This window comes from Lepidochelys olivacea (assembly GCF_965140295.1).
Source record: "Lepidochelys olivacea isolate rLepOli2 genome assembly, chromosome: 7".
Lineage (NCBI taxonomy): Eukaryota > Metazoa > Chordata > Testudines > Cheloniidae > Lepidochelys > Lepidochelys olivacea.
In genome coordinates, this window is record NC_140417.1 from 38179687 (window position 1) to 38206523 (window position 26837).

The window sequence follows — 26837 nt, forward strand, 5'->3', positions numbered from 1 at the left end:
ATCTCAGAACAACTGTGCGGTAAATGTTGACTTTTTAATAGCGATCACTACAAGTTTATAGGAAATCACAGATTTTACATATATCATGAATCTGATCTTCTAGAGCAGTTCTACATCTGAATGGATAATACAACTTTTAACAATCAATGCTGATGAACATGTCACCATTTCCAAAACAATTCAGCTGACTCTGTAGAGTAGCAAAGAATTACCATACTTCTATCAGTTCTGTAATTTCAGTGCAGTGTCTATTATATATGATATTTTTAAATGGTCCTTAAGTAGGCTCACTACTGTTGATTAGATTTTTTTCGAAAAACAGGAGTATTTCTGGTGCAGATGGCCAGGGCATGTGCTCAAAAGGAGGAAGAAAAATGAAGTACTGTGCATGTCTCTTATGAGATTTTCAGTCACAACTTTTTTTTAATCAGTGAAAACATTTTTCAGACCGGTCACAGGCACTGGTCCTCATCTAGAAAGGTACTGAGTGCATGCTAACTTCAGTGGGAGGTGCTTACCATTTTGCAGGTGTTGCACAGAACCTTGCATGATTGTGCTCTAAGTCCATGGTAAACTGTAAATTCAAGCACTATCCTCTATTTTGAATTAGCAGAAGATCAAAAAGGAGATTTTTTTTTATAAAGGGAAAATGTACTTCCACAAGCTTACAATCGGCCAGCTTAACCAGCTTTATAGAAACTTAATAAAATTGAAATTACTGCATTGCTGAAAACAAGCATGGCAGACTTCAACTAAACAGGGAATATTTCAGAGAGAGTTGCAGTATACGAGGAAGTGAAAATAGGGGGTTAGAATGGAATGGCTTTCATCCTGCTGGATGTGTACAGAGTTGTTTTGATGTGGCCAAGCATACTGTCTGAGGAAACAGGAGCTCTACAGTTTACATTCTTCAAGATGTGAGGGAGCTACTACTGATGAACTCTAATTTTTGAAGAGTACAGCACTGAGTTTGATCCTGCGAGCTTCTGAGCACCCTCAACTACTACTGATGTCAGTGGGAGTCGTGGGTGCTTAGCAGTAGACAGTGATGACAAATGAATTTTAATTGCATTTTTAAGCAGCTATATGTATTTTCTTTTTTTGGAATCTCACAAGCAGCACACAAAAGACCAAACCTTTTGCTTTTACTTAGAAATGGATACCATGATCCGTGAGGGGACAAAACCAGAACCTCTGTCTGGATACCAGTGTACTTTGTTAGCTTTGTTAGCTTGGATAAAACCACCCTTGCTTTTGTTTTTGCAAAATCAGAACCTGACCGGGGCGGGGGCTTGAGTAAAATGGAACTGGGATCCTCAGGGCAGACTGTCCTGAGATGCTGAAAGCATCCTGCGTTGTTAGATTGTAGTGGAGTGGATTGGCCGCCCACAGACCCAGAGTGGGAGGAGCCCCTCATTGAACCCTGGTGGGCGGAGCCATGCCACACTCAACCCTCTCACCAGAAGTCAGTGGACGGGACCGGAAGTAAAAAGGCGTGCCAGAGAACTCCGTGAGGAGGCAGCCGCCGGAGGAGCCTGACGCCTCCTGTGAGCTCCCGAGCTGGGAGGCCACTGCAGACCCCGAGGGAGCCGAGGACTGGCCTGGACTGCCAGGGCCACTTACAGACCCTAGCACGGAGGAGCTGCAAACACGGACAGAGGCCTTCTTCCCTGACAACCAGGACGACCCTCTAAAGCCAGGTACACCCTGAGGGGGAGTTGGGAAGTGGGCCAGGGGTAGCCGACCCCTGTCTGGCTGCAAAGCTGACAGCAAGCGAGTCAACGTGTTGCGGTCAGGATCCCCGCTGACCCAGTGGCAGACCACTCTGCCGCTGCTAGGGCCCTAGGCCAGGACGCAGTGGAGTGGGTGGGCCTGCTTCCCGCCTGCCACCCCAATCTGTGGGTGGCAGTCTCCCCCTCTCTTAGGCAAGAAGCCAGTGCTTGTCAGCCCTCCGCCAGAGCTAGGAGGCCCGACTGTTTGCTCCTCAGCCTGAGTGCAGGCCTGAGCCCTTTAGACTCTCTACTGCCCTGCCCCGATCAAGGGCCTGGGCTAACTGGCTGTTCGCTGCCCGGCTTGAGTACAGGCCTGAGCCCAAGACTCTTTGCTGCCCCGACCAGGAGCTGGGGCTCCGTAACTGTGTTTGTTGTTTGGTCCTGATCACAGGCCCGAGCTCATGTCTCCCGTTGCCCCACTGATTCCCCACATCAGGCGACCCCCGGAGACATAGTGGGGTGGACTGGCTGCCCACAGACCAGGAGGGGGAGGAGCCACTCCCTCCAACGGACTACATAGATAAATAATCTGTGATGGCTTTTTTGGGGGGTAGGGTGGGGGTAAATCAAATGATCAAGAGCCATCAGGTCTAGAAACTCCTATATCATTTTGAAAAACCCAGCAGTGTCTTCTAGCAATGATGGTTCATGGGGTATCAGACCTGAAAATTGCAATTTAAGCTGAAAAAAAGGCACACAGTGAAAACAACGTTCTTAATTTGCCTTTCCATGTAAAGATATACTTTTGTTGGTGTTCCCTTGGGATAGTGCTGTACACAAATCTTACTCCAAAGTAATATTGGTGAGCCCATTTAGGAAGGAAAGTTTAAGAGTTGGGAAAATATGACATCTCCATTTGGTTTTGTTTGTAGTGTGTGTACATTTCCTCAGACACTAGAAAACATTGCTGTATGATATGGTTACATTTTCCAGCAAGCTGTTCCCCGAACTTGGTTATGGGGTCTTGCATTATGACTTAAACATTGTTAAATACACTACATCCTCAAATGCAAACAACCTGAACTGGATACCTAAATCATAGGTAAAGTGGTTTTACTTAGGTTTTTTAACAAGGAAATGCTTACATTGACAAGTATGGCATATCTTACCTCAAAAATATAATCCTTTCCATCCTTGCCATGTACAGCTTTGACAGCACAGATATCCAAACCCCCAAACATTTCAGAACAGGTGTCAACCCAGAGCTTGTACCTGTTGTGTAGAAAAAATAGTTCCCATCAGTATAAAATCAAGTCAAGTCCTCATTATTATATAGGCCTAATTTGATAGTTTGTTAGCTGGACAGTTGTTTTAAATTCACTATTCTCCTGAGTCTGTCAGCTTTACTGAATTTTCATTTACTATAGTAGTTTCTTCGAAATACTAGCCCAGTGTCCACTAGGCACAGTGTTGTGGTGTCACAGAGGAGCTAGCTCCCTATTTCTTGAGCTGGTGATATACTGGCCCTAGCTCCAGCATAGTTTAGAATACCCTTAAGGCTGATCGAAACCATGAATACTGGTACCTGCCCCTAAACCATGAATATTGGTCATCCATCATCTGACAGTAGCTGGAGCTCAGTAGCATTCCAGCCATGGTTCTTCTGTCTTTCACATGCTCTTTATGCTCAGGCCAAGAGTGGGTGGTGCAGCTACTTATGCTGGTTCTACACCAGCCAAGGACTCCCCAAAAGGCTAAATCATCAGCTGCTGAGATCTAGCCAAATTCGGAACCTTCTTTGCTGCTGGAGTGGTGCCAAGGAGCCAAAGTGAGGTAGACAACTGGGGCCACTCTAAATCTGTGTACATGAGCAGAGCTCCAAATACGCTGTTACGTAACTGTTGCCTGACACTGGCTCCGCTGCTTCTTAATTCTGGCTATTCTTACTATTCTATCAGGAAAGCTAATATCTGTTTTGAAACATGGGAGTGTCTTTATCTTCAATATTTTACTGTCCATAAATGTATTCAACATGGTCAGTGATAGGTTATGAAGAAATCATTTAAAAGTAAACCAACACAATGAGAATGGACAATAGAATTTTAAAGGATGTTTCAAAAAAGCTATAGAAAGGATATAATTATCTGCTAAATTCTGTCGGGTTTTGGAATAACATTTCTGGAACTATTTTGGTTTAATGCCCATTAAACTATTATATTTTATAAGACTTTTCTATATGGAGTGTTCTATTGATTTTGTGTTCCTTACCTCAAATATTTTAGATAGTGTAATGTAGAAAGTTAGGCCCTTTTTAGACTCTTAAGCACATTACCTCTTACATTACATTTTATTTATAACCTTGTCTTTGCTGGCACAAAGGTATATTTTTATAGTGCAATAACTAATGTGTGATAGTTATTTCTCTGTAAAATCCAAAGTGGAGACAAACCACTTCTAGTGTTACCACTTCTAGTGGTAGCTAGGTGAGGTCAGCACTATACTTCCATCCCCTCCCTCCCACCTGGGGATGACTAATTTACTTCACAGTAATATAAAAGTGCCTAGTCTCCACTATGTGTTTATTGTGGGATAGCTAATACGTGTAAACACACTTTTTTTTTTGGTCAGGGAAGATGTAGCCTCACTTTCTGAAAGGACAGAGGAGCATTTCAGCTCACTTTCACTTCCCCCTCAGAGTACAGAGCTATCACTGCCATGCTGAGGGATCTGTCTACATCAGGGGTGGGCAAACTTTTTGGCCCAAGGGCCACATCTGGGTATGGAAATTGTATGACAGGCCATGAATGCTCACAAAATTAGGGGTTGGGGAGCAGAAGAGGGTGAGGGCTTCAGCTGTGGGTGCAGGCTCTGGGGTGGGCCAGAAATGAGGAGTTCAGGTGTGGGATGGGGCTCCAGGTTGGGGTACGGGTGGAGGGGGTTGAGGGCTCTGGGGTGGGTGCTCTGGACTGGGACCGAGGGGTTCGGAGGGTGGGACGGGGATCAGGGCTGGGGCCTGGAGTTGGGGTACAGGAGAGGGTCAGGGGTGCAGGCTCCAGGCAGTGCTTACCTCAAGCAGGTCCTGGAAGCAGTGGTATGTCCCTCATCCGGCTCCTATGCAGAGGCATGCCCAGGCGGGTCTGCGCACTGCCCCATCTGCAGGCACCTCCCCTGCAGCTCCCATTGGCCACAGTTGCTAGCCAATGGGAGCTGTGGGGGCAGCGCTTGGGGCCAGAGCAGAGTGCAGAGCTCCCTGGCTACCCCTCTGCATAGGAGCTGGAGAGGGAACATGCTGCTGCTTCTGGGAGCTGCACAGAGCCATGTCATACATGGAGCAGGGCAAGCCCCGGACACCACTCCCTGGCAGGAGCTTGAGGGCTGTATTAAAACATTTGAAGGGCCAGATGCGGCACCCAGGCCATAGTTTGCCCACCCCTGGTCTAGCTGGAAGGGGGCAGGCGCTGGACAGCAGGGAGCTGTCATTCCTCATCTCACTTTGTTTTCATCCTTGTAGAAAAGGCTGACTTTCCTGTGTCTGTCAATTCACAAGTGGGAATGCGTGACTGTAGCTTCCAGACTCAGAGAAACTGAAGGGAAAAATGTTATCATTAGTGAAGAAACTTTATTTTACCTTTTCACCACCTAACCACACTACAAAAAGGTGAAGATCTTTTAGCATCATGAAAACAAGGATAGGACATTTTTACTGTGCATAATTTGTTTACCTTCAAACAATGGCAACAGTTACAGAAGTAGAAAGAAGAAAAATCTCACAGCCGCAGTAAGACTCCAGAACTCTGTTTTCAGGGGACAGAGGCCTAGATACAGCTGAGGAACATACAAAAGTGAGCAATATCAGAGTACTGGGGCTAAGCTCAAACTGGTATGGAAGGGAAGAAAGAGCTTGATAGGGCTGTAGAAAGGGTTGCTTGATGGGTAGAAGAAGGAAGCAGTGGTGAACCTAACAAAACACCTGGACTGGTGTCATGGGAGACACCTCAGTACATCCCAGCAGCTGAGAAGAAACTTAGTGTAGTGTAGAGGTCTCAAGAGGGAAAGAATATGCCATTCAGCAGGGCTACAAAGAAGAAAATGCTTTGTGTGTCTGAAATTAAGACCAACCTGTTTGGTTGCACAGGAAAAGAAACTTTGCCCAAGCTAAAAAAAATATATGGATGGATGAAGGAGAGAAAAAGTACAATATACCAGGAGGAGAAGTCTGCTGGGGAGAAGAGGAGAAATGCATCAGAAGAAATGACTAGTCGACTAATGCTGTGGTGGTAAAGTGCCTGAATAGAATCCTGACTGGCTTGACGGTGAGTGCATAGATTTAGATTTAGGAATCTAAATAAGGATGTGGGAGCTTACCTTTAAGGCACTCACTATTTGGAAAACCTTGGCCATATTATCTCAATGAATTTTTCAAAAGGAACTCTTGGACCTTCAGTTAACACTACTTGCACTAACATCAGCCATGGGAATTTTTAATTAATTTAAAATGAAAATTATTTAAATTTCTAATTAGTCCATACATGAGGCTACACTTACCTATCTGACATAGCGATTTGTTCCAACATTGCAGAGCCAGTGTTTGTCTTCCAGTTTCCAGATATGGAAGTCCTCCTGAGATAAAAAAAATTACAGACACAATATTAACTGAGTACCTATTGCACACTTACATTTATTGTCAATAAACTGAACAGATATCTTCACCATCTGTCTTAAGTTGCTCTTATTTTCACACAACTATGATACCAATGGTTACCTCTGTTTCTCTCCTCCTGCTGCTTACCATATAATGTCCACACTGTGAAGAATTCAACTGATAACATAAGTCTCAGTAAAACATCATGCATACATTTTATAAAGTATGATAATGGCAGTTCCCCATGCCTTGTTGCCTGTTCACTTTCATAACTGTTGTGACAACTGTTGGTTAGTGGTGAGATCAGTAAGACTATTATGAAATTGCAGCTACCAGGGGTGAGTATGGATGCACCAACATTGTGAACTAATTCTAAATGCATAGCAAATAACAGGAGACAAAGAAAGCTTCACGTCCAGATATCAAATCCATTCCAAACTTTCATTTTAGCCAATTATAGAGTTAGGCCCTAACAGTGATATTCAGATGCATATTTTGAACCACTCCAAGGTTCAGGACTGTTCAGAGTCATTGTTCCAGTTTGACCCTAATCAAGATAGACTCTACCTGTGAAATCTGGATTTAGCTTCAGGCCCTGATTCTGGACCCTTCTCTAATTTAATGTAATTTAATTTATCTTTTATTCCTAATGATGTCATTTTAAAGCTCATTAACAAAAGCTATCATTTACCATCTCTCTTTTGGTGTCTATAATAGATCATCATCATCACCACTATATTTTATAAATGAGTACCTTTTATAACATTTTGGCTTTTTAAATCAACGATGATGAACAGTACAGAGAAGAGGAATGCACTCTGTAATTGTAAAGACTGTATTAGAAATGGGCAAAGGATACAAACAGTCTAAATTATGACCTTTTGTTTCCTGCTGGCAAAAGAACAGCAACACCTGTAATTTATGAGAGTGAATTACAGTGGCACTAGGCTTGTCTCCATCTTTCTATAAACCTAATTATGAGCTTGGGAAGAGGTATCAATCCACAGAGTAAAAGATTTTAAAATATATTAATTGAACAAACAGATGTACTAATTATGTATTAATCAGGGAATCAAGTCCTAGCACATTAGAGTGCATTACACTTGTGCCTATCATGTATTTTCAGCTCATATCCATCTTTGTGAAGTTTGAAGAGAAGCAATGTCTTAAAAGAAACAAAGAATGAGAGATTAATATAACACTTTCTACTAGCTCAAGTATAAAAGGCTTTTACTCCCCTCCAGTTTGATGAAAAATCACTTGCATTTCTATTCTGGCCAGTGACTTCTCTCCATGAAGAGGTACATAAATTACCATACACTGTACTTGCAATGCTGATGTGGTGTTTTGATACTACAGTACAGATTATTACTTTAGACTGATGTGAACACTACACATTAGTTTTGTTGTTCTTTTGGTCAGAGAATTATGAATTCAATGTGTGTTGCTTTTGGAAAGAGAGGGTGGGGATTTAAGATTAGTTGGTACTTTTGTACATATGTGTATGTTTTCATTGTGCTCCACCCTTTTTAATTATATTTCCTTGAAGTCAGATGTAATGAATCCTGTACTGGTAGTTGTGTGTGTGTCATGAAATCTTTTGAGGAGCTGTGGTATTTGGAGTGATCCAACACTGCATTTTGTCTATAATCGCCACTGACAAATGTTAAACATCCCTTTTTTTGTGAGTCATGGATCCAGATTATACCACAATTTCCCACAGAATTACAACACAGAAGCTCTTAATAACACTTTTTAAACTACAAAAACAAATGTTTTGCTGGTATTTTCTGTGGTGGCTCTTTAAGTACTCTGTTTCTGTGTCATAGCAGAAAATGAGAACCAGCTGTAGAACAAGATACTACTGACATAACTTATATGAATGCATATGAGGTGTTGTACAGTGATTTGGTAAATCGCCTGTTTTTCATGTTGCTTTAGAGTATATAGCAATAGATTAATATTTCTTCATAAGAATCTAGGGGAATAACAGCTAGGCTCACAGTGTTCAGACACAATTCCCTACCTTGGAGAAAATGGAGATTTTAAAAAAAGTCTGAGGAACATACCACCATTTTAATTCAGTTTTTGAGGTCTGTTTTCCTATTTGCATTTTCAGAGTGGAAAAAAAAAAGCGTTAAATGTGGTAAATAGCATGAGTGAGACTCCTAAGAGAATTCTGGTCTTCAGTCAATCCAACAAATCTAGGGCTCAGTGCTGTGAAGCACAGAGTGCTTTAAACTCCCATCAACTTCACTGTTGATGAGGTGCAACACCTCAAAGAAGGAGCAGCTCACCACCTTGTACTATTGAACCATCAAATTGCTCATACGGACTCTGCTTCTGCTGGTCCTGCAGTGGTTTGTGTCATAACCATTCAGCAGTTGTACCTTACTGCTAAAACTGTGCTCTTTCGGAGCCACTAGTTGAAAGATACTGATAAGGAGGTCCGATGGGTACAAGTTGTATCGGGCCACAGTTGTTTTCATATAGGGTTATGGTTGTTTTCAAATTCTTAAGCATCTACCTTAAAACTGGTAACTGTAGCTGAAGATTTTGTAAAAATGCTTAAAGCACTTTATTGACATTTTGCTGAAATTTTATTATAAGAATTATCTTCAGGAAGGATTTCCAAGAGACCCAGCTTTGGTCCCAGTGAGTATTTTCTGTTACAGAAGTTCATTTGCTATTTGTTTCTTTTTCCTGTGTTTTTGTATTCTTGCATAATTCAATACTTTGTGTGTTAATGCAGCATTTTCTGAAACAAATGGTAGAGTTGTGTTAATCTCAGTGTTTCTGGTTTGCCCAATAAAAATTAGGAGTTAGGCTGTACTTTAGCTCAAATATAGCAATAAATAAAAAAAATTAATGTACAAGAATTCCTTCACCTTTCCAAAAATATGGGAATCCCTTGGTGCATACTACATATATTGTGTCCATTGCATCAACAACTGAATTATGGGTAACAAATTTATGTCTAGATCATGCAATGACCCCTGGAAAGACAGAGCTGTGAGCACCCACTTCAAGCTCTACTGACATCAGAAGAGCTCTATGTACATCTGTCTAAAGGTCATTGCAAGATTGGGGCCTCAGTTATATCAGTTGCAGTTAGAATGAAATGTTCTGTGCCATTAGTCAAGAGTTATACATTCAGGTCTCTCTGTGAATGAAAATGACCTAAAGTTGTCTCAAAGATTTTTAATAATAAAATTGGGTCTTGTTGCTGAAGGGATTTAAAAAGTCACCTATAAAACAATCAGACCCCACTTCTTGTTGTTGGTTCCCTGAAACTATTTTGAGAAATTGCTGTGGAAGAGTTGACCCACATGGGAGTTGTAGGTAACCATTCTGCAATGTCCTAAGCATGTGTTTAATTACTCCCTTCTCTTTTCTCCCTCCAAAAAATAATTAGGAAGTACTTTGCCATCTTTTAAACCATTTGAAGTAAAGTCCATTTTGTCCTCTCCACAAGACCCCTTTTAATTTCCATTTTTTATAACCTCTGTATGCTTTCCATTCGAAATATCATTTATTTTATTCTCTCAGAGCATTTCCATTGTTATTTCTGTAACAAACAGAGTTCAACAAAATGCATTATTAATATAAACATGAAACAGCTGAGATATTTTAACACTTAAAAGCTTTTGAAATAATTGAAAATGTCCATCAACAAATTTAAAAAAGGCTTTAAAATACCTTCCTCCCAGAAGTGCTGATAATAAGGGACTATTTAAAAAGAGGCATTAGACTTCAATCAAGTGAACTTTGGTGCTGCTTTGTAAATATTGAAATCAGAAAATAAAAGGAAATATTTTTTGGCTCACATGTATGCTTTGTAGTTACTGCCTATCTTTTGGATCCTGATGTCGTATTTGGAGTCTATGAAGGGTTCAGTGGTGGCGTAGGTTTGGGTAAGTGCTACCACACTGGCTATGTCCTGAAAATCGTAGTGGTTGTCTACCTTAACCTGTTGTCATAACACAAACAGCAGGAGGAAGAGAAAAACAACAAGAATAGTTAAGCATGTAGTGTAAAATGCAATTGCAAATGACTCCTGTGAGAAATATTACTTTTTATAGTGTCAGCTTACAAAACAAAGAATGGATAATTTATCTGATCTGTAAAAAAAGCTATAGTTGTCAAAACTAGAATATGGCAAAAATATTCCTGCAATAAGCTGTGTAATTTCTAGCCAGAAATGTAACCTTCACTGTTGTAGAAGGCAATCATCAAGTATCGACATTACATTTTGTTTGTTGGAAACCCTTTTAAAATACTGATGTTTATTTCTGTGTCACATAAACGATCTCTAGGAATAGTTCTTTATAGGTAATTTATTGTAGCATTTTGGCATTTTAGTTTTAAGGATGCAGTGAACAGTACTTCTGTGTGGGATGGATCAGTTATAATAAGAGGAAGGAAGGAAGGAAAGGAATACAAAAGCCCAACCAAACCAAACAAGAAAAACCTAATTGCATTATCTGCCCATGAATTTTGAAGTCTGTTTATACCATTATGTGTCAAGACATCTCACCAGACTGGGAGATGTTTTTTAAAGGATTGAATTCTATAGTCTTAATCCAGTATGGTTCAGCTCTTTCTGGCCTTCAGGAATCTTCATTAGAACCTGAAACACAAATGGTTGCTTATATGACTTCATATTTAATTTTGAGATAAGTAAATACACCTACTGGGTATTTAGTATCTGTGTTGTACTTTTAAATAAGGTGACAGGCATACTAATGAAGATTTTGAGGGATAATGTGAAAACTGAATGTGTGTAAAAGCATGTGTTGGGTGTACACAAACTTTACATCAATCTTGTTTTAAAAATGTTTTGATAGTCAGGAACCAGTCCTCCAAGGTCCTAAGTGTTCTGAACTGAACTGAGGCTCAATAAATGCTGAGGGAACACATCATCTGACAAAAATAGATCAATATCTTGAAGGATGAGTCCATAGTTTTTTAAGGTGTAACCCTGTATATCAGAAGAATGTGAGTGCAGTAACTTGCACAGTGGGGCATATCCTGCTCCAACTGAAATCTATGGGAATTTCACCACTGACTCAGTGGGAATTGGACCAAGCTCAATGTTAACTATAAGTGCCTGGATTCAAAGCCTGTAGCTTTGATGTCAAAGCAGCCCATTATATTATCACAACTTTAGCCATTTCCATCAACTTTTGGATTTAAACGAAAATGTTATCCAACAAACTGGAACATTTTATAGGCCAAATTTAATGGTGATGGTTCGGAATCTGTGTAAATACAGTACGTCCCTCAGTCCACTCTGCTTCCAGCAGCTCCCATTGGCCTGGAGCAGCAAACCGCGGCCACTGGGAGCCGCGATCGGCCAAACCTGCAGACGTGGCAGGTAAACAAACTGGCCTGGCCCGCCAGGGGCTTTCCCTGCACAAGCGGCGGAACAAGTTTGTATCTATCTATAGCAGTGGTTCCCAATGTACTAATGCCAAAGTCTTGAAAAAATGTTATGGTATAAACACTTAAGTGGGAGTTGCATGCATATATTTAAGAACAGTATTTGGCCACTATGGTGGGAAAATTATGAATATATGGAAAAAGTTAGATGGTGTAGAAAAAATCCCATTAAAGAACCAATGTAGGTGGGAGAGGAGGAATAATGGAGTTACTAAGATTAAAAAACCCTCATACAAAGAGGTGTTGATAAACTTTCCCCAAATCAACATAGTAAGAACATCCAGGATGGTAAAGTAACAATGTGGAGAAGATAATAAGGTTCCTGGTTTTGTTTTTTAAATTCAAGTATATTTTATAGACCTCTTAAAAAGAGAGATTGGTTGCTTAAGCCAATCAACTCCTAGTAAGGATGTTTAAGCAATTACGTTGTTCAGTCATGGGATATTTGTTTGTGTCCATAATTTTTGTAGTAGGTGAGGTTTCTTGTGTACAGGAGGCTCAGAGCTATGCAAAATGTTAAATATCAAGGAAATTAAATAATTTCCTTAACAAATCCGAAATGCAAAGATTGCACATTTATTGACTAAAATATTTTAAATGACAAAAATCAATTTTCTACTATTCAATGGCTGATATTTCATTCATAGAATTTTTGGAAATCCAAGGGGATAAGTGTCATTTGATGACACTTTGCTGTTGTTCAATCCTTTTTCATCTGAAGATCTCTTAGCACTTTGGAAATGTCTACCAATTGAGTACCTGCACCCATTGACATCAGTGGAAGCATAATTGAGCTATACAATCAAACCACCATTGTGAGATGTAAGTGATACAGAAATTGCTTCACCCACCAGTGAAATGCAGTTGCCTCTGGATTGAATGCAGCGAGTGTGTGCAACTCTACAGGACAGGAAATGAAGAAAAATACTGTATCCAATTGAAACTACTGTGGGAATTTAGAAAGCTGTAGGAGAATTTATTCACCAGATTCTCAGACCTGCAAATCTTTACTTGTGCTTATAAACCTGACTTTTCAGGTAGTTCTGCTGCAGGCAACAGAATTATCATATAAGGCCCTGATTCAGGAAAGCATTTGAGCATGTGGTTAAGTCCCTCTCTCAAGGTCAGAATTTAAGATGTCTGGGGATGTAAGCATATGCTTTAGTACTGTCCTGAATAGGGACCCAAGTAACGCTTTGCACAATCAGGACCCTGAGTTGGAATCTGGCCAGTGCACAAGTTTTAACACCTACTGTGGAGAAGTTTATATATTTTAATATTTAGACAATTAAAATGTAGACTAGCACCAGAAAACCCCTATCATGTATATATAAATAGCACCTGCACCTTTCCCATGCCTGAATGAGCATGTCCAATCTTCACGACAACAGGAAACGTTGGCAGTGTTAACTAAGAGGGGAAGAAAAGAAAAACAATATTAATTTAACTGACCATTGACGTCATGAACATTTTAATATTCATGAAAATAACTTCTGAAGTAGCTGTTCAGGATTCATTAGAACTTTTTTCATCCTGGTTTAAACTTGCCTGCATATCTTCATCTGTCAAACTGACGTTTGCAAGAACATAATCGTTACTATGTTACACTACTCTCTGTCCCATGTAGCTTTAGTTTATACAACACAACAAAAAATGCAGTCAAACAGCTCTTCCCATGCAGATATTTTAGAAGTATCCATGGATTGCTCAGATATTTAACTTGAACCCAAGGGTTTGTTTAAACAGAGCTGGGCTACATTATGAATAACATGCCCGTACAACATCTTAGATAATTGCATAATCAAAAGCTACATTCCAATTTCAGAAGATAAAAAAAATTATCTGAAGAAGTTTGAAACTTCATTTATTGCAAAGCTCTGCTGAGAAAAAACTTCTTCATAATAAAGATACACCCACAACATTCTAACTCAGTTTAGGATTCCAAACACAGAGAAGACCTTTATCCTCACAGCATGTAGCATTAAAAACAACATTTGCCACTCTCCAGTTAGAACTTGATTTGGAGAGATGCTGAAAGATGTGTACCTTCCATTGATAACAGTCATTCTCATGTCTCTCAGCCTGCTCAGATTCAACGGCAGAAGATCTCCTCCAGGTGACTACAAATAGCTGGGAGGGTGGAGATTGGATTTTAATGGCACTCTCTGTACCTGTAAGTTGAATTTCTAACTTAAAACCCCAGGGTTAGCATCTGGGCTTCCCATTATATATTTGATTGGCAAGCCAGGTAATTTTTGGTGCTCATAAGGACAGTGATCTCAAAGCATGAGAAGAGTATGAGAGCCAAATCCTCTTTGTTAAAGAGGGCACTTCATCTCTCATGGATTTCAGTGCTCCATCACCAAAACTGGTTCGTACCATGCTCTGCATGTGTGTGTGTTTGAGGGGAGGAAGAGAGAAGACTCATATTTTCTCAGAACCCATCAAACCAAGGGAGAATAAAGCAAAATGCCAGAAATGAATAGTACACTTCTACACCACATCTTGCAGGGTGGATAAAAATAAATGATTTTAAAAAAACAAACATTTAAATTAAAAAAATCCATTTTTTAAAATCAGATCTTTTTGATAAAATGCATTTTGAGGAAAAAAACCCTATCTAAAGCTACATTATAGCTCAAAGATATCTCATCATGGAATAGGGATTATAAATGCTAATTCTATAGTAAGAGACAATGTATTCATGTAATGTTTAAGAAAAGTTTTGTAAATGAGTTCCAATAGTTCATAGATTAGGGACCCAATCTTATGGGGTTCCAGGGGCTTCTGTATAGATTATTTAGGTTAATCTTTTTATCTACTTTATGGAACTCATATGCTCAGTCTAGAAGATACCATCAGAGATGCTTAGTTTTGCAGTTCTCAAACTATGGATTTGTGCGTCCAGAGATAACATGCTTGTTAACAGCAAAAATGTTTTAAAATAAATAAATAATTAATATATAGATGTGAGAAATAACAGATCTCAACTCTATTGTCCCTCTGCAAATTTGTGTACACAGAGTCAATCCCTTACCTCTCTCTAAAAATGCAAAGTTTCAAAAAGTTGAATGAACAGAAGATTGTTGGGCGTGGAATAGATCTGGACAAGAAGAAGTCTGGAGATAAATGTGAAGAAGGGAGGACAGGCAGTAGAAACAAAAGTGAAACTGTTTGAGCAGCATATTCCAAAAGTCTTGAGGTCTCTGAGTGTAGCCTTCATTGATTTGAGATCTATCATACAGTTCTCTCACAGAAGGGAAAACCTATAATGGCAGTAGGCTGTAAAAGAAACCCAATTTGGGAATATTTTAATGAAGTTCCTTTACCTGTGGATAAGACAGACATGCGTGCAAAATGCAAACAGTGCAACAAAGAAATGCAAGGCCTGGTTTTCCGAAACAACATCATGAGAAGTATTCCTTCTTAGGAGGAAGCTGCGTTGAAGATGATGAAAGGAACATGCCTGAACATGCAGGATCTTCAGGTTGGTAAACGTTTTTATTTCATACTTCTTTCTTAAGGACTGCCTGTCTTCCTTCTGGACTGTTCTTGAATTCTCATGTTTGAGCAAAAAATATAGTTGTTACTCTATGGTACTATCATTTTAGATGCAGTTGTGATACAAAATAAATAGGTGAAATAGGCAAATATTTCTTTTACAATTTTACCTTTAAAGTAGTACTGAGTGTCAGTGAATGCAATGAGTAATACTAAATGAGCATTATGGTAATAATAATTAAATAACTGCATTGACTTATTTTGTTTAGGAGAATCCATCAACAACATACAGGATTCTGAGGACTATCCACCTTCAAGATCACCATCATTTTCTATAGTTTCAGAGTTATCTGCCAATGATAGTGTTTCAGTCACATCACGTTTGTCACATAGCCACAGTATATCACCTGTAGCAAAAAGGAAAAAAAAATCTCCATCATCCAGAAACAACCATAGATAAGTTTGTGATAAGAATCAGCAGATTACAAAATGAGGTAATTGAGGAAAAAATTGCCCGGTTTGTTTAAGCAACAAACTCTCCTTTCCGTATGGTTGAGAACCCACACTTCATTAACATGGTTCAGTCATTAAGACCAGGATACAGTCCACCCAATAGAGCAAATGTCTCAGGCAAATTGCTGGATAAAGTGTATGAAAGAGAAATTGAGCAGTGTCCAAAAGGTCTAGAGGTTGAAATTGTTAACCTGAGTCTTGACAGGTTGAGCAATGTCCACAATAATCCTGTTGTATGTGCTTGTGTGACAGAAGAAGAAGGGAATGTCTTCCTTACAGAAACAACTGAGACACCAGAAAATGCACACATAGCAGAATACTTACAAGAAGTAGCAGTAAAAGCCATAACAAACTGTGGAAAAAAAATCAAATGTCTAGTACGCAGTTTGGTCACAGAAAATGCTGCAAATGTATCCAAGATGAGAAGAAATTATTTAGAAGAGAGTCCCAAGCTAATAACATACGGTTGCAGTGCTCATTTGATGCACCTCCTAGCCAAAGACTTCAGTGTTCCAGAAATAAAGGCTAATGTTGCTGAAATTGCAAAATACTTCCGTAACAACCACTTTGGAGCAGCTACTCTGAAAAAAGTGGGAGGAATCAAGCTAACTGTCTCACAAGACGTACACTGGAACTCAGGAGTGGACTGTTTTGAGCACTATATCAAGAACTGGCCTAATCTGATGATAGTTTGTGAACAAAATCGTGAAAAAAATAGATGGGCACGGTCACAGCCAAAGTTCTCAACATTGGGCTTAAAAGAAATGTTGAACACATGCCAAGTACCCTGAAGCCTATTTCTGTAGCCTTGAACAAAATGCAGGGAAATAGCTGTTTTATTGTTGATGTTCTTGAAATTTGGAAGGAACTGAGTGAGATCTTAAAAAGAGAAATATGCAATGACAGAGTTAAATTACAGGCATTAAAAACCGAATGAGACAAGCACTATCTCCAGCTCATTTTCTTGCAAATATTCTCAATACTCGGTACCAGGGTCAAACCTTAACTGCTGAAGAAGAGGAGTTGGCTATGACATGGACATCCAGCAATCATCCCTCCATAATGCCAACTATAATAAACTTCAGAGTTAAGGGTGAACCAGTCAAGAAATATAGGTTTGCTGACTTTTAAAGAAAGTCACACGAGTGAACTAGTGGAAGTCACTTAAGCACTTGGATTCAGAGACTGTTGAAGTGATAATCTCACTTTTAACAGCAGTAGCTTCTTCTGCCAGTGTAGAAAGAATATTTTCTTCCTTTGGACTAATTCATTTCAAACTGAGAAATCGTTTGGAACCTGAAAAAGCAGGAAAGCTTGTTTTTCTTTTCCAGATGATGAACAAACAGGAAAACGAAGGTGAAGACGACTGAGTTAGCTGCAGAAGCCAATATTTTAAGTTTCTCATTTGACCTGGCTGACATCGTTGATTTAATTTTTGTGTTTTTTTTTTAAATATTTCATTTAACTATTTTAGTTAAAAACAATTTTAACAAAAACAAACCTGATTTTAAAAAACTTGAATGTTTAACTAAATTCAAAAATTCATATGCTTGTTTTGTTAAAATATTATATGTTTGTGGTTGAAGAAAAAAATCCAGAATACATAATGTCGTAGTTTTAGTTAAATAAAACAATTTAAAATGTCTGTCTGGTGATGTTCTCCTTCTAATACAACATGGCAAGAAAATCCTCCAAATATTAATTATTAACCTGTTGAATTGGAGATAGTTACCTCCCAATGCTTTCATAAATATCTGCTTCAATTACCTTTAGTAAATGAAATAACCAAACAATCATTCATTTTCTGATATAGCTGTAAAACTAATCTGAAAAGTTTTCAAAATAAATCATTTGAAAATGTATATTGTGTACCTTCTAAAAATGAAACCTACATCTCTCTCTGAGTTGTGAAGAATATGTGTTAAGGTTATAACAACCAGCAAGAATGTACTTTTATGTAGAAATCCATGATTAAATCAAGTCTTCCTGACTAGTGATTTAAATCAATTTGATTTAAATCAAATCCACACTGACATCTTGTAGAATTTAATGGGGAATTTTAGGCATCCCTTTTTACAGTATAGTTGGAACCTTTAATAACTACAGTTGTAACCCATTCATTAATTTTCTTCTTTATAAAATCCTTAGAAGCTTTGTTGAGCGGCTTAGTAGATCTGTTAGAATTGCACAACTTTGCAATCAGTATTGCTCCTCAATAACACATCTGAGTCAATGCTGCTCCAACTGATTTTTCTATATTCCTAAAAAACCAACAAACAAAAATCCCTACAGTTGTTTTTGTAGGAAGTTGCATAATAGAGTTTCTTTTTTATTTACCTTTTCCCCCCAAAGCAAATGTTGACTATGATAATAGAAAGAAAATGTGAACTGAAGGCCTTAAGGCTTACAATAGAAGTCTGGATTTCTTATGTAATGCTGTGTGTCTTCTATTGAGAATGGCCAAGTTTAAATTAATAGTGTACTGCAGGGAGGCATTTTGACACAAGCCAAGAAGGTAGCTAGCTAATGTTTCTTCCTTGAAATCTGGCCTCTGCTGCTGCAAGCTCCAGTTGCAGCTGGGATTTCAATTTCATTATGAGATTCTTGTGAGCTTGAATGGGGGTAATTATCTTTGAATACAGCAATTGTGACTTCATACTCTTCATGCAGTAAATCAGTCACAGAGCTGGGAATACAGAACCCTGGTCTGCTGGTTCCTCCAAATTCACTGCTCTAAAGCCTGGACTATGCATCCTCTCTGAATTTAAACTCCAGGACAGGGCAGGAAGCAAGTGAATGGGTATATTATATCAAACAACAACTACAATAGAGTAAAAGAAAATATGTACAATTAGGGTTATTTTTAACCAAAGAAGGCATTTTGTGCATCTCATGTTTTAGATAGTGACAGCCTACTGTTCTCTGCTATCTGGGAGTAAGGAATGAAAGATGCAATCAATGTGGAAAGATAGGAACACTTCATACACAGAGCTAAAATAGAATTGTCAGTATCCTGGAAAAAACAACAGGCACCTTAAGAATTTCAAAACATCCTATGCATAGCCAAGTTGTTTTATGCTATCAGTATAATCCTGATGACAATGGCAATACATTTAAGCCTGACACATCTGAATAGTATTTCATATCAGCAACCTTTTGGCAGAAACAGCCAATTAAATGTTAAGCACACATTTTTATTCCCAATTGTCACGGTTCCTCCCCCACTCTGAACTCTAGGGTACAGATGTGGGGACCTGCATGAAAAACCTCCCAAGCTTATCTTTACCAGCTTAGGTCAAAACTTCCCCAAGGTACAAAATATTACACCTTGGACTGGCCGCTACCACCACCAAACTAATACTGGTTACTGGGGAAGAGCTGTTTGGACGCGTCCTTCCCCCCAAAATACTTCCCAAAACCTTGCACCCCACTTCCTGGACAAGGTTTGGTAAAAAGCCTCACCAATTTGCTTAGGTGACTACAGATCCAGACCCTTGGATCTTAAGAACAATGAACAATCCTCCCAACACTTGCACCCCCCCTTTCCTGGGAAATGTTGGATAAAAAGCCTCACCAATTTGCATAGGTGACCACAGACCCAAACCCTTGGATCTGAGAACAATGAAAAAGCATTCAGTGTTTTACAAGAAGACTTTTAATAAAAAATAGAAGTAAATAGAAATAAAGAGATCCCCCCTGTAAAATCAGGATGGTAGATATCTTACAGGGTAATTAGATTCAAAAACATAGAGAACCCCTCTAGGCAAAACCTTAAGTTACAAAAAAGATACACAGACAGAAATAGTTATTCTATTCAGCACAATTCTTTTCTCAGCCATTTAAAGAAATCATAATCTAACACATACCTAGCTAGATTACTTACTAAAAGTTCTAAGACTCCATTCCTGTTCTGTCCCCGGCCAGCACACATACAGACAGACACAGACCCTTTGTTTCTCTCCCTCCTCCCAGCTTTTGAAAGTATCTTGTCTCCTCATTGGTCATTTTGGTCAGGTGCCAGCGAGGTTACCTTTAGCTTCTTAACCCTTTACAGGTGAGAGGAGCTTTCCCCTGGCCAGGAGGGATTTCAAAGGGGTTTACCCTTCCCTTTATATTTATGACACCAATAATGCAATTGGTCATTCCATTGAATTAAAATAGTAATGTAATATCTTTTATGAAGGAACTATGCATTTAAAAGTTGGTTTTAACCGAGTAGTTCATTTTAATTGCAGAAAGATGTTAAAACACTGTAAATATACTGTAAATGCAACATTTAGGCAGATTTTGGCCATTGTTACATAATTGTGAGTGAAAATTTAGCAGCACAAAAACACACACTTGCTACTTTTTCTAATGATGTCCCAAGGGACAATAGACTTTACTTCCTATTGGGAACAAATTTGGTCATTAAGAGCCTGCTTTTCAAATCTAAATGTGCACGTTTACACACCCAAATATGATTAGTTCATTAACAGATACTTAAATTAGAAGTCAAAGTATTTTCAAATGACCATGTACGTGCACAAAGAAACTTTGTATGCAAATGAGGCATGCTTTTGTGTGTGTAGAGTTAAGAAAAAACAGGTCACAATGAGAATGAGATATGTCCTCTGGAAAAACAGGTGATACTGTAAACTTTTTTTTTCTAAAAAAACCAAGACTTCTGGCCAGATCCTGGCTCCCTGTTTATCCTATCAAGGGGCATGGAAGGGGCTCCCCCAATCCTCACCCCATTCTGTGTGGCCACTTAGGGGCCTATAAAAAGCAAGCAATGCTAAACGTTTTCTACTACTAATTTAAATGGTTTGACTTCATTTTTGCATTTAGGACCTAACTCAGCAAAGCACTTAAACACATGCTTAATGTTAAGTATGTACTGAGAGTACTTTATTATACTAAGGTTTTAATCAGCGGAGGGTAGTTCTCTATATGTAAAGCTGCTGTACTTGTACACTGTTACTCGGGGGTAACTAAACTCATTAACGATTTTACCTGGTCTTGCAGTATTTGGGAACTGAACTAAACAAAACATATCATCAACACTTAGCGCGACAGCTGGTCAAAATCTTTTAAACCCACTGTTTGGGGTTCCCCCCCACAAATTATCAATATAAACAAATCTATTTTCCTGCTGTGATCAAATGGGAATTTTCTGTAATATTTTTATGAATGATATGCATGCAAGTGACTTACGTGACCTAGGATTCCAGCCCAATGAGTATAGAAGGACTAAATGCTACCCTGGGGAAGAGGAGGAGACGTGAGCAGTTTGTACCATGTATCTGGCTGGGGTGGTATGAATAGGTCATTAAGGACTGGCTGAAACTAAACCACATCAGTGGAGGATCCAGAAAGCCCAGGGGAACCCCAAGGACTGAACAACTGACACCTATCAACAGGAATTTCTGAACTCAGAGCATGCGTCTGCAAGAGGAAAACAATGGACCAAGAGGTGAGACTAGGATAAGAGCTTGCCTTGGGACACATAGGAGCTCTCACCTGGCAATGACAGCCTGAGCAGGTGGGTGAGGTTCTGTGGCCTGCAGCATGCAGGAGGTCAGACTAAATGATCACAACCGTCACTTCTAACTTTAAAGTCTATGAGAGCCAAAATGGCTTCTATAGCAAGTTGGTTGGGTGGAGCCCTGATGCTTTCCAGTCCGAACTCTAACTTAACCTTTGCTTCTCTTTGCTAACCTAAGGACTTCCCACTGCTGTATTCCAGTTGACTAATAAATGCTACTTTGTTTTGAAAAGGCTACTTGGTGTCTGCAAATGTTGACGTGCACTGATCCCCAAAGAGGCTGAAAGTCCCTGAACAGGAGTCTAGCTTGGTTGAACTTGCGGGCAGAGTGCACAGTGTGAAACAGGAGTGCTGGAGCCCAGAGGCTCAGTCTTGGAGGTGTTGAAGCTACTTAGCCTACCCTTAAAGAAGAGTGGCACTTCTTGGGGCTCTGGCATACTGAAGAGGTACCTCCAAGAACCTGTTAAAAGCTGGGATGTAGCACGGATCCTGTGGCACTGTGACTCCCCCTAAAATTTCAATACAGTTTTTGATTATTTTTAATTAAAAATAATCAAAAACAAATTTTGAAAAATTAAGCAATGTACCATTTTCAAACCCTTTGCAATGAAAACAATTTTGAAATCTCAATTTTTCATGTAACTAAACACCCTTCACCCATAACTCCCAAAGCACTGAAGTTGAGTTACTATTATTATCTTCATTTTATAAAGGGGAAAATGAGACACAGAAGGGTAAAGTAAATTGGCCAAGGTCACATAGTGAATCAACTGGAGAGCTAGGAACAGAACCCTTGTCTGATTCCCCTTCCTGTGTCCTATTCTCTGGAACACACAGCCCACAGAGATATTATTTACTGATGTAAGAACATGTATTCTTTATTGAATTACTGTATCTATTTTCTAAATTACCTACCATCCTCAACCCTTATCTTTGATACAACACTTTATGGGTCCCTTATTTTGACTCAACTGCACTTTCATCATTTGAATTGCCACCAACTCTTGTTTTATGCCTCTCGATAATGTGTTTTCTGACCCATAACTTACACGCTAAGGTTATCATCATTAATGCACGTCAAATTAATATAAATTACTTTTTTACTTTTCCCACTTTGTTCCCATTATTTAGTAAAGCTGTAAAATACTAAGTATTTCAGGAGCGAATTTGCTTATGAAATGAAATGTCTATAATAAATTGTATTTTTTTGCAATTCTTTTGTCTTCTAAGCAGCAGATCCCACCTCAAATGCTTTTCTGTTAAAAATGTCTAACAAATTACTTTGCATAGACTGTAAGTACTTTGGGACTGTGCAGTACCTAGTATAACAGAGCCCTGATTAGGCCTTCCAGATGCTACTGCAATGCAAATCATAACATAGCATGTAAACTATTTCTATTGTCCAGTCAAACGACAGAAGCCCCAGTCTTGCATGGCTTTAGGTACGTAAATAGTTCTATTAGCATCCATCACTCATGTGCATAAGTTGGGGCTGATGCTGGATCTCCCATTATATGAATGCATGAATCATTGCTTCTATGGAGCAAAAGTAATTTCTCTTTCCCTGCACATTCCTTCACTACTGTAAACTACAGACCTCTCAGACACCAAACTCAACTAGTTCCAGATCATTATAATCAAGAATGTTACATTAGACTGGAATTAATACCAGCCTACGCAATGCCTCAAGAGACACCTCTTTCTAACTCAATACACTGCTGCATTTCACTGGTCCCTTTTCTTTTTTAGGAAATATGTTTAGTCTGGTTCTAAATAAAAGTACATCCATTAACGATGTAAGGCATTACAAACAAAGCATTAAATAAAACAGAGGGAAGGCAGGAAAGTGGGCATGATGAGACGTGGAACATAGAATCATAGGATTATTGATTAGGATTATTGGAAGGGACCTCGAGAGGTCATCTAGTCCAGTCTTCTGCACTCATGGCAGGACTAAGTATTATCTCTAGACCATCCCTGACATGTGTTTGTCTAACATGCTCTTAAAAATCCAATGATGCAGATTCTACAACCTCCATAGGCAATTTATTCCAGTGCTTAACCACCCTGACAGTTAGGAAGTTTTTCCTAATGTCCAACATAACGGCCCTTGCTGCAATTTAAGCCCATTACTTCTTGTCCTATCCTCAGAGGTTAAGGAGAACAGTTTTTCTCCCTTCTCCTTGTAACACCCTTTTATGTACTTAAAAGTTATCATGTCCTCTCTCAGTCTTCTCTTCTCTACACTAAAGAAACACAGTTTTTTCAATCTTCCCTCACAGGTCATGTTTTCTAGATGTTTAATCATTTTTGTTGCTCTTCTCTGGCCTTTCTCCAATTTGTCCACATTCTTCCTGAAATGTGGCTCCCAGAATTGGTCACAATACTCCAGTTGAGGCCTAATCAGCGTGGAGTAGAGTGGAAGAATTACTTCTCGTGTCTTGTTTACAACACTCCTGCTAATACATCCAAGAAAGATGTTTGCTTTTCTTGCAACAATGTTATACTGTTGACTCATACTTAGCGTGTGATGGATATTGGGATGGTTACACTTTCTCCTCCTTACCACATGGGAACACTGGGGGAATAAATTCTAGTGCTTCAGGAAGTGGGTTTAAATTAGCAGGTGATAAATCCCGCTTCTGGTACTGAAACCCTTAATCACATGCTCAAATAGATCCCTATTCAGTAAAAACATAAACATGCACAGTTTTAAGCACATGCTGAAGTTTCACCAACTTCAATGGGACTTCTACATGTGTTTAAGTGCTGAATGGGGTCCTGATTGAGTAAACTCCCCAGCATGATACAAGAGAGCACCATACTGTTGAAGGCTCTGTTCATCAGCAGAGATGTAAAGCTAAAAGAACCTAAGTGGTTGTGGCCTTTAAAGTTCCTATAGCACATCTCACAAGTTTAAGAGGTGTTTTTTTCTGTATTCTAACTAAAATACCTGTAGGGATGACAGCATTCTGCCTACTTAAATTCCCCAGTGACTGCATATGGAAAAATATTTTTTCTATCACTTTCAGAAAGAAACTGTTTTGTCATGGCCACATTTCAATGATGGGTGATTCCCGTGTAAATATCGTTCGTATTTCTGCAAGGCACCTTTACACGTCAGAATGGTGCTGCAGACATCAATAAATAATCATAGAATCATAGAATATCAGGGTTGGAAGGGACCTCAGGAGGTCATCTAGTCCAACCCCCTGCTCAAAAGCAGGACCCATCCCCAATTAAATCATCCCAGCCAGGGCTTTGTCAAGCCTGACCTTAAAAACTTCTAAGGAAGGAGATTCCACCACCTCCCTAGGCAACGCATTCCAGTGTTTCACCACCCTCCTAGTGAAAAAGTTTTTCCTAATATCCAACCTAAACCTACCCCACTGCAACTTGAGACCATTACTCCTTGTCCTGTCCTCTTCCACCACTGAGAATAGTCTAGAACCATCCTCTCTGGAACTACCTCTCAGGTAGTTGAAAGCAGCTATCAAATCCCCCCTCATTCTTCTCTTCCGCAGACTAAACAATCCCAGTTCCCTCAGCCTCTCCTCATAACTCGTGTTCCAGACCCCTAATCATTTTTGTTGCCCTTCGCTGGACTCTCTCCAATTTATCCACATCCTTCTTGTAGTATGGGGCCCAAAACTGGACACAGTACTCCAGATGAGGCCTCACCAATGTCGAATAGAGGGGGACGATCACGTCCCTCGATCTGCTCGCTATGCCCCTACTTATACATCCCAAAATGCCATTGGCCTTCTTGGCAACAAGGGCACACTGCTGACTCATATCCAGCTTCTCGTCCACTGTTACCCCTAGGTCCTTTTCCGCAGAACTGCTGCCTAGCCATTCGGTCCCTAGTCTGTAGCTGTGCATTGGGTTCTTCCGTCCTAAATGCAGGACCCTGCACTTATCCTTATTGAACCTCATCAGATTTCTTTTGGCCCAATCCTCCAATTTGTCTAGGTCCCTCTGTATCCTATCCCTGCCCTCCAGTGTATCTACCACTCCTCCCAGTTTAGTATCATCCGCAAATTTGCTGAGAGTGCAATCCACACCATCCATGAAGATATTGAACAAAACCGGCCCCAGGACCGACTCCTGGGGCACTCCACTTGACACCGGCTGCCAACTAGACATGGAGCCATTGATCACTACCCGCTGAGCCCGACAATCTAGCCAACTTTCTACTCACCTTATAGTGCATTCATCCAGCCCATACTTCTTTAACTTGCTGACAAGAATACTGTGGGAGACCATGTCAAAAGCTTTGCTAAAGTCAAGATACAATACATCCACTGCTTTCCCTTCATCCACAGAACCAGTAATCTCATCATAGAAGGTGATTAGATTAGTCAGGCATGACCTTCCCTTGGTGAATCCATGCTGACTGTTCCTGATCACTTTCCTCTCATGTAAGTGCTTCAGGATTGATTCTTTGAGGACCTGCTCCATGATTTTTCTGGGGACTGAAGTGAGGCTCACTGGCCTGTAGTTCCCAGGATCCTCCTTCTTCCCTTTTTTAAAGATTGGCACTACATTAGCCTTTTTCCAGTCATCCGGGACTTCCCCCGTTCACCACGAGTTTTCAAAGATCATGGCCAATGGCTCTGCTATCGCAGCCGCCAGTTCCTTTAGCACTCTCGGATGCAACTCGTCCGGCCCCATGGACTTGTGCACGTCCAACTTTTCTAAATAGTACCTAACCACCTCTTTCTCCACAGAGGGCTGGCCATCTATTCCCCATGTTGTGATGCCCAGCACAGCAGTCTGGGAGCTGACCTTGTTAGTGAAGACAGAGGCAAAAAAAGCATTGAGTACATTAGCTTTTTCCACATCCTCTGTCACTAGGTTGCCTCCCTCATTCGTTAAGGGGCCCACACTTTCCTTGGCTTTCTTCTTGTTGCCAACATACTTGAAGAAACCCTTCTTGTTACTCTTAACATCTCTCGCTAGCTGCAGCTCCAGGTGCGATTTGGCCCTCCTGATTTCATTCCTACATACCCGAGCAATATTTTTATACTCTTTCCTGGTCATATGTCCAAACTTCCACTTCTTGTAAGCTTCTTTTTTATGCTTAAGATCTGCTAGGATTTCACCGTTAAGCCAAGCTGGTCGCCTGCCATATTTACTATTCTTTCGACACATCAGGATGGTTTGTCCCTGTAACCTCAACAGGGATTCCTTGAAATACAGCCAGCTCTCCTGGACTCCTTTCCCCTTCATGTTAGTCCCCCAGGGGATCCTACCCATCCGTTCCCTGAGGGAGTCGAAGTCTGCTTTCCTAAAGTCCAGGGTCCATATCCTGCTGCTTACCTTTCTTCCCTGTGTCAGGATCCTGAACTCAACCAACTCATGGTCACTGCCTCCCAGATTCCCATCCACTTTTGCTTCCCCCACTAATTCTTCCCGGTTTGTGAGCAGCAGGTCAAGAAAAGCTCCCCCCCAGTTGGCTCCTCTAGCACTTGCACCAGGAAATTGTCCCCTACGCTTT

At 40.0% G+C, this 26837-nt stretch overlaps 1 protein-coding gene across 1 annotated transcript in view; it reads right to left on the reverse strand.

Annotated features, from left to right (window-relative positions):
* SYN2 (synapsin II) overlaps nucleotides 1-26837 on the reverse strand; it is a 424652-nt gene that overhangs the window by 55765 nt on the left and 342050 nt on the right. The window contains exons 6-9 of the mRNA XM_084633725.1: nucleotides 13144-13206; nucleotides 10182-10324; nucleotides 6258-6332; nucleotides 2882-2984 (exon numbers count right to left, since the gene is read on the reverse strand). Coding sequence (XP_084489851.1) covers nucleotides 2882-2984; nucleotides 6258-6332; nucleotides 10182-10324; nucleotides 13144-13206 — 384 coding nt within the window. The remainder of the gene's footprint in view (nucleotides 1-2881; nucleotides 2985-6257; nucleotides 6333-10181; nucleotides 10325-13143; nucleotides 13207-26837) is intronic.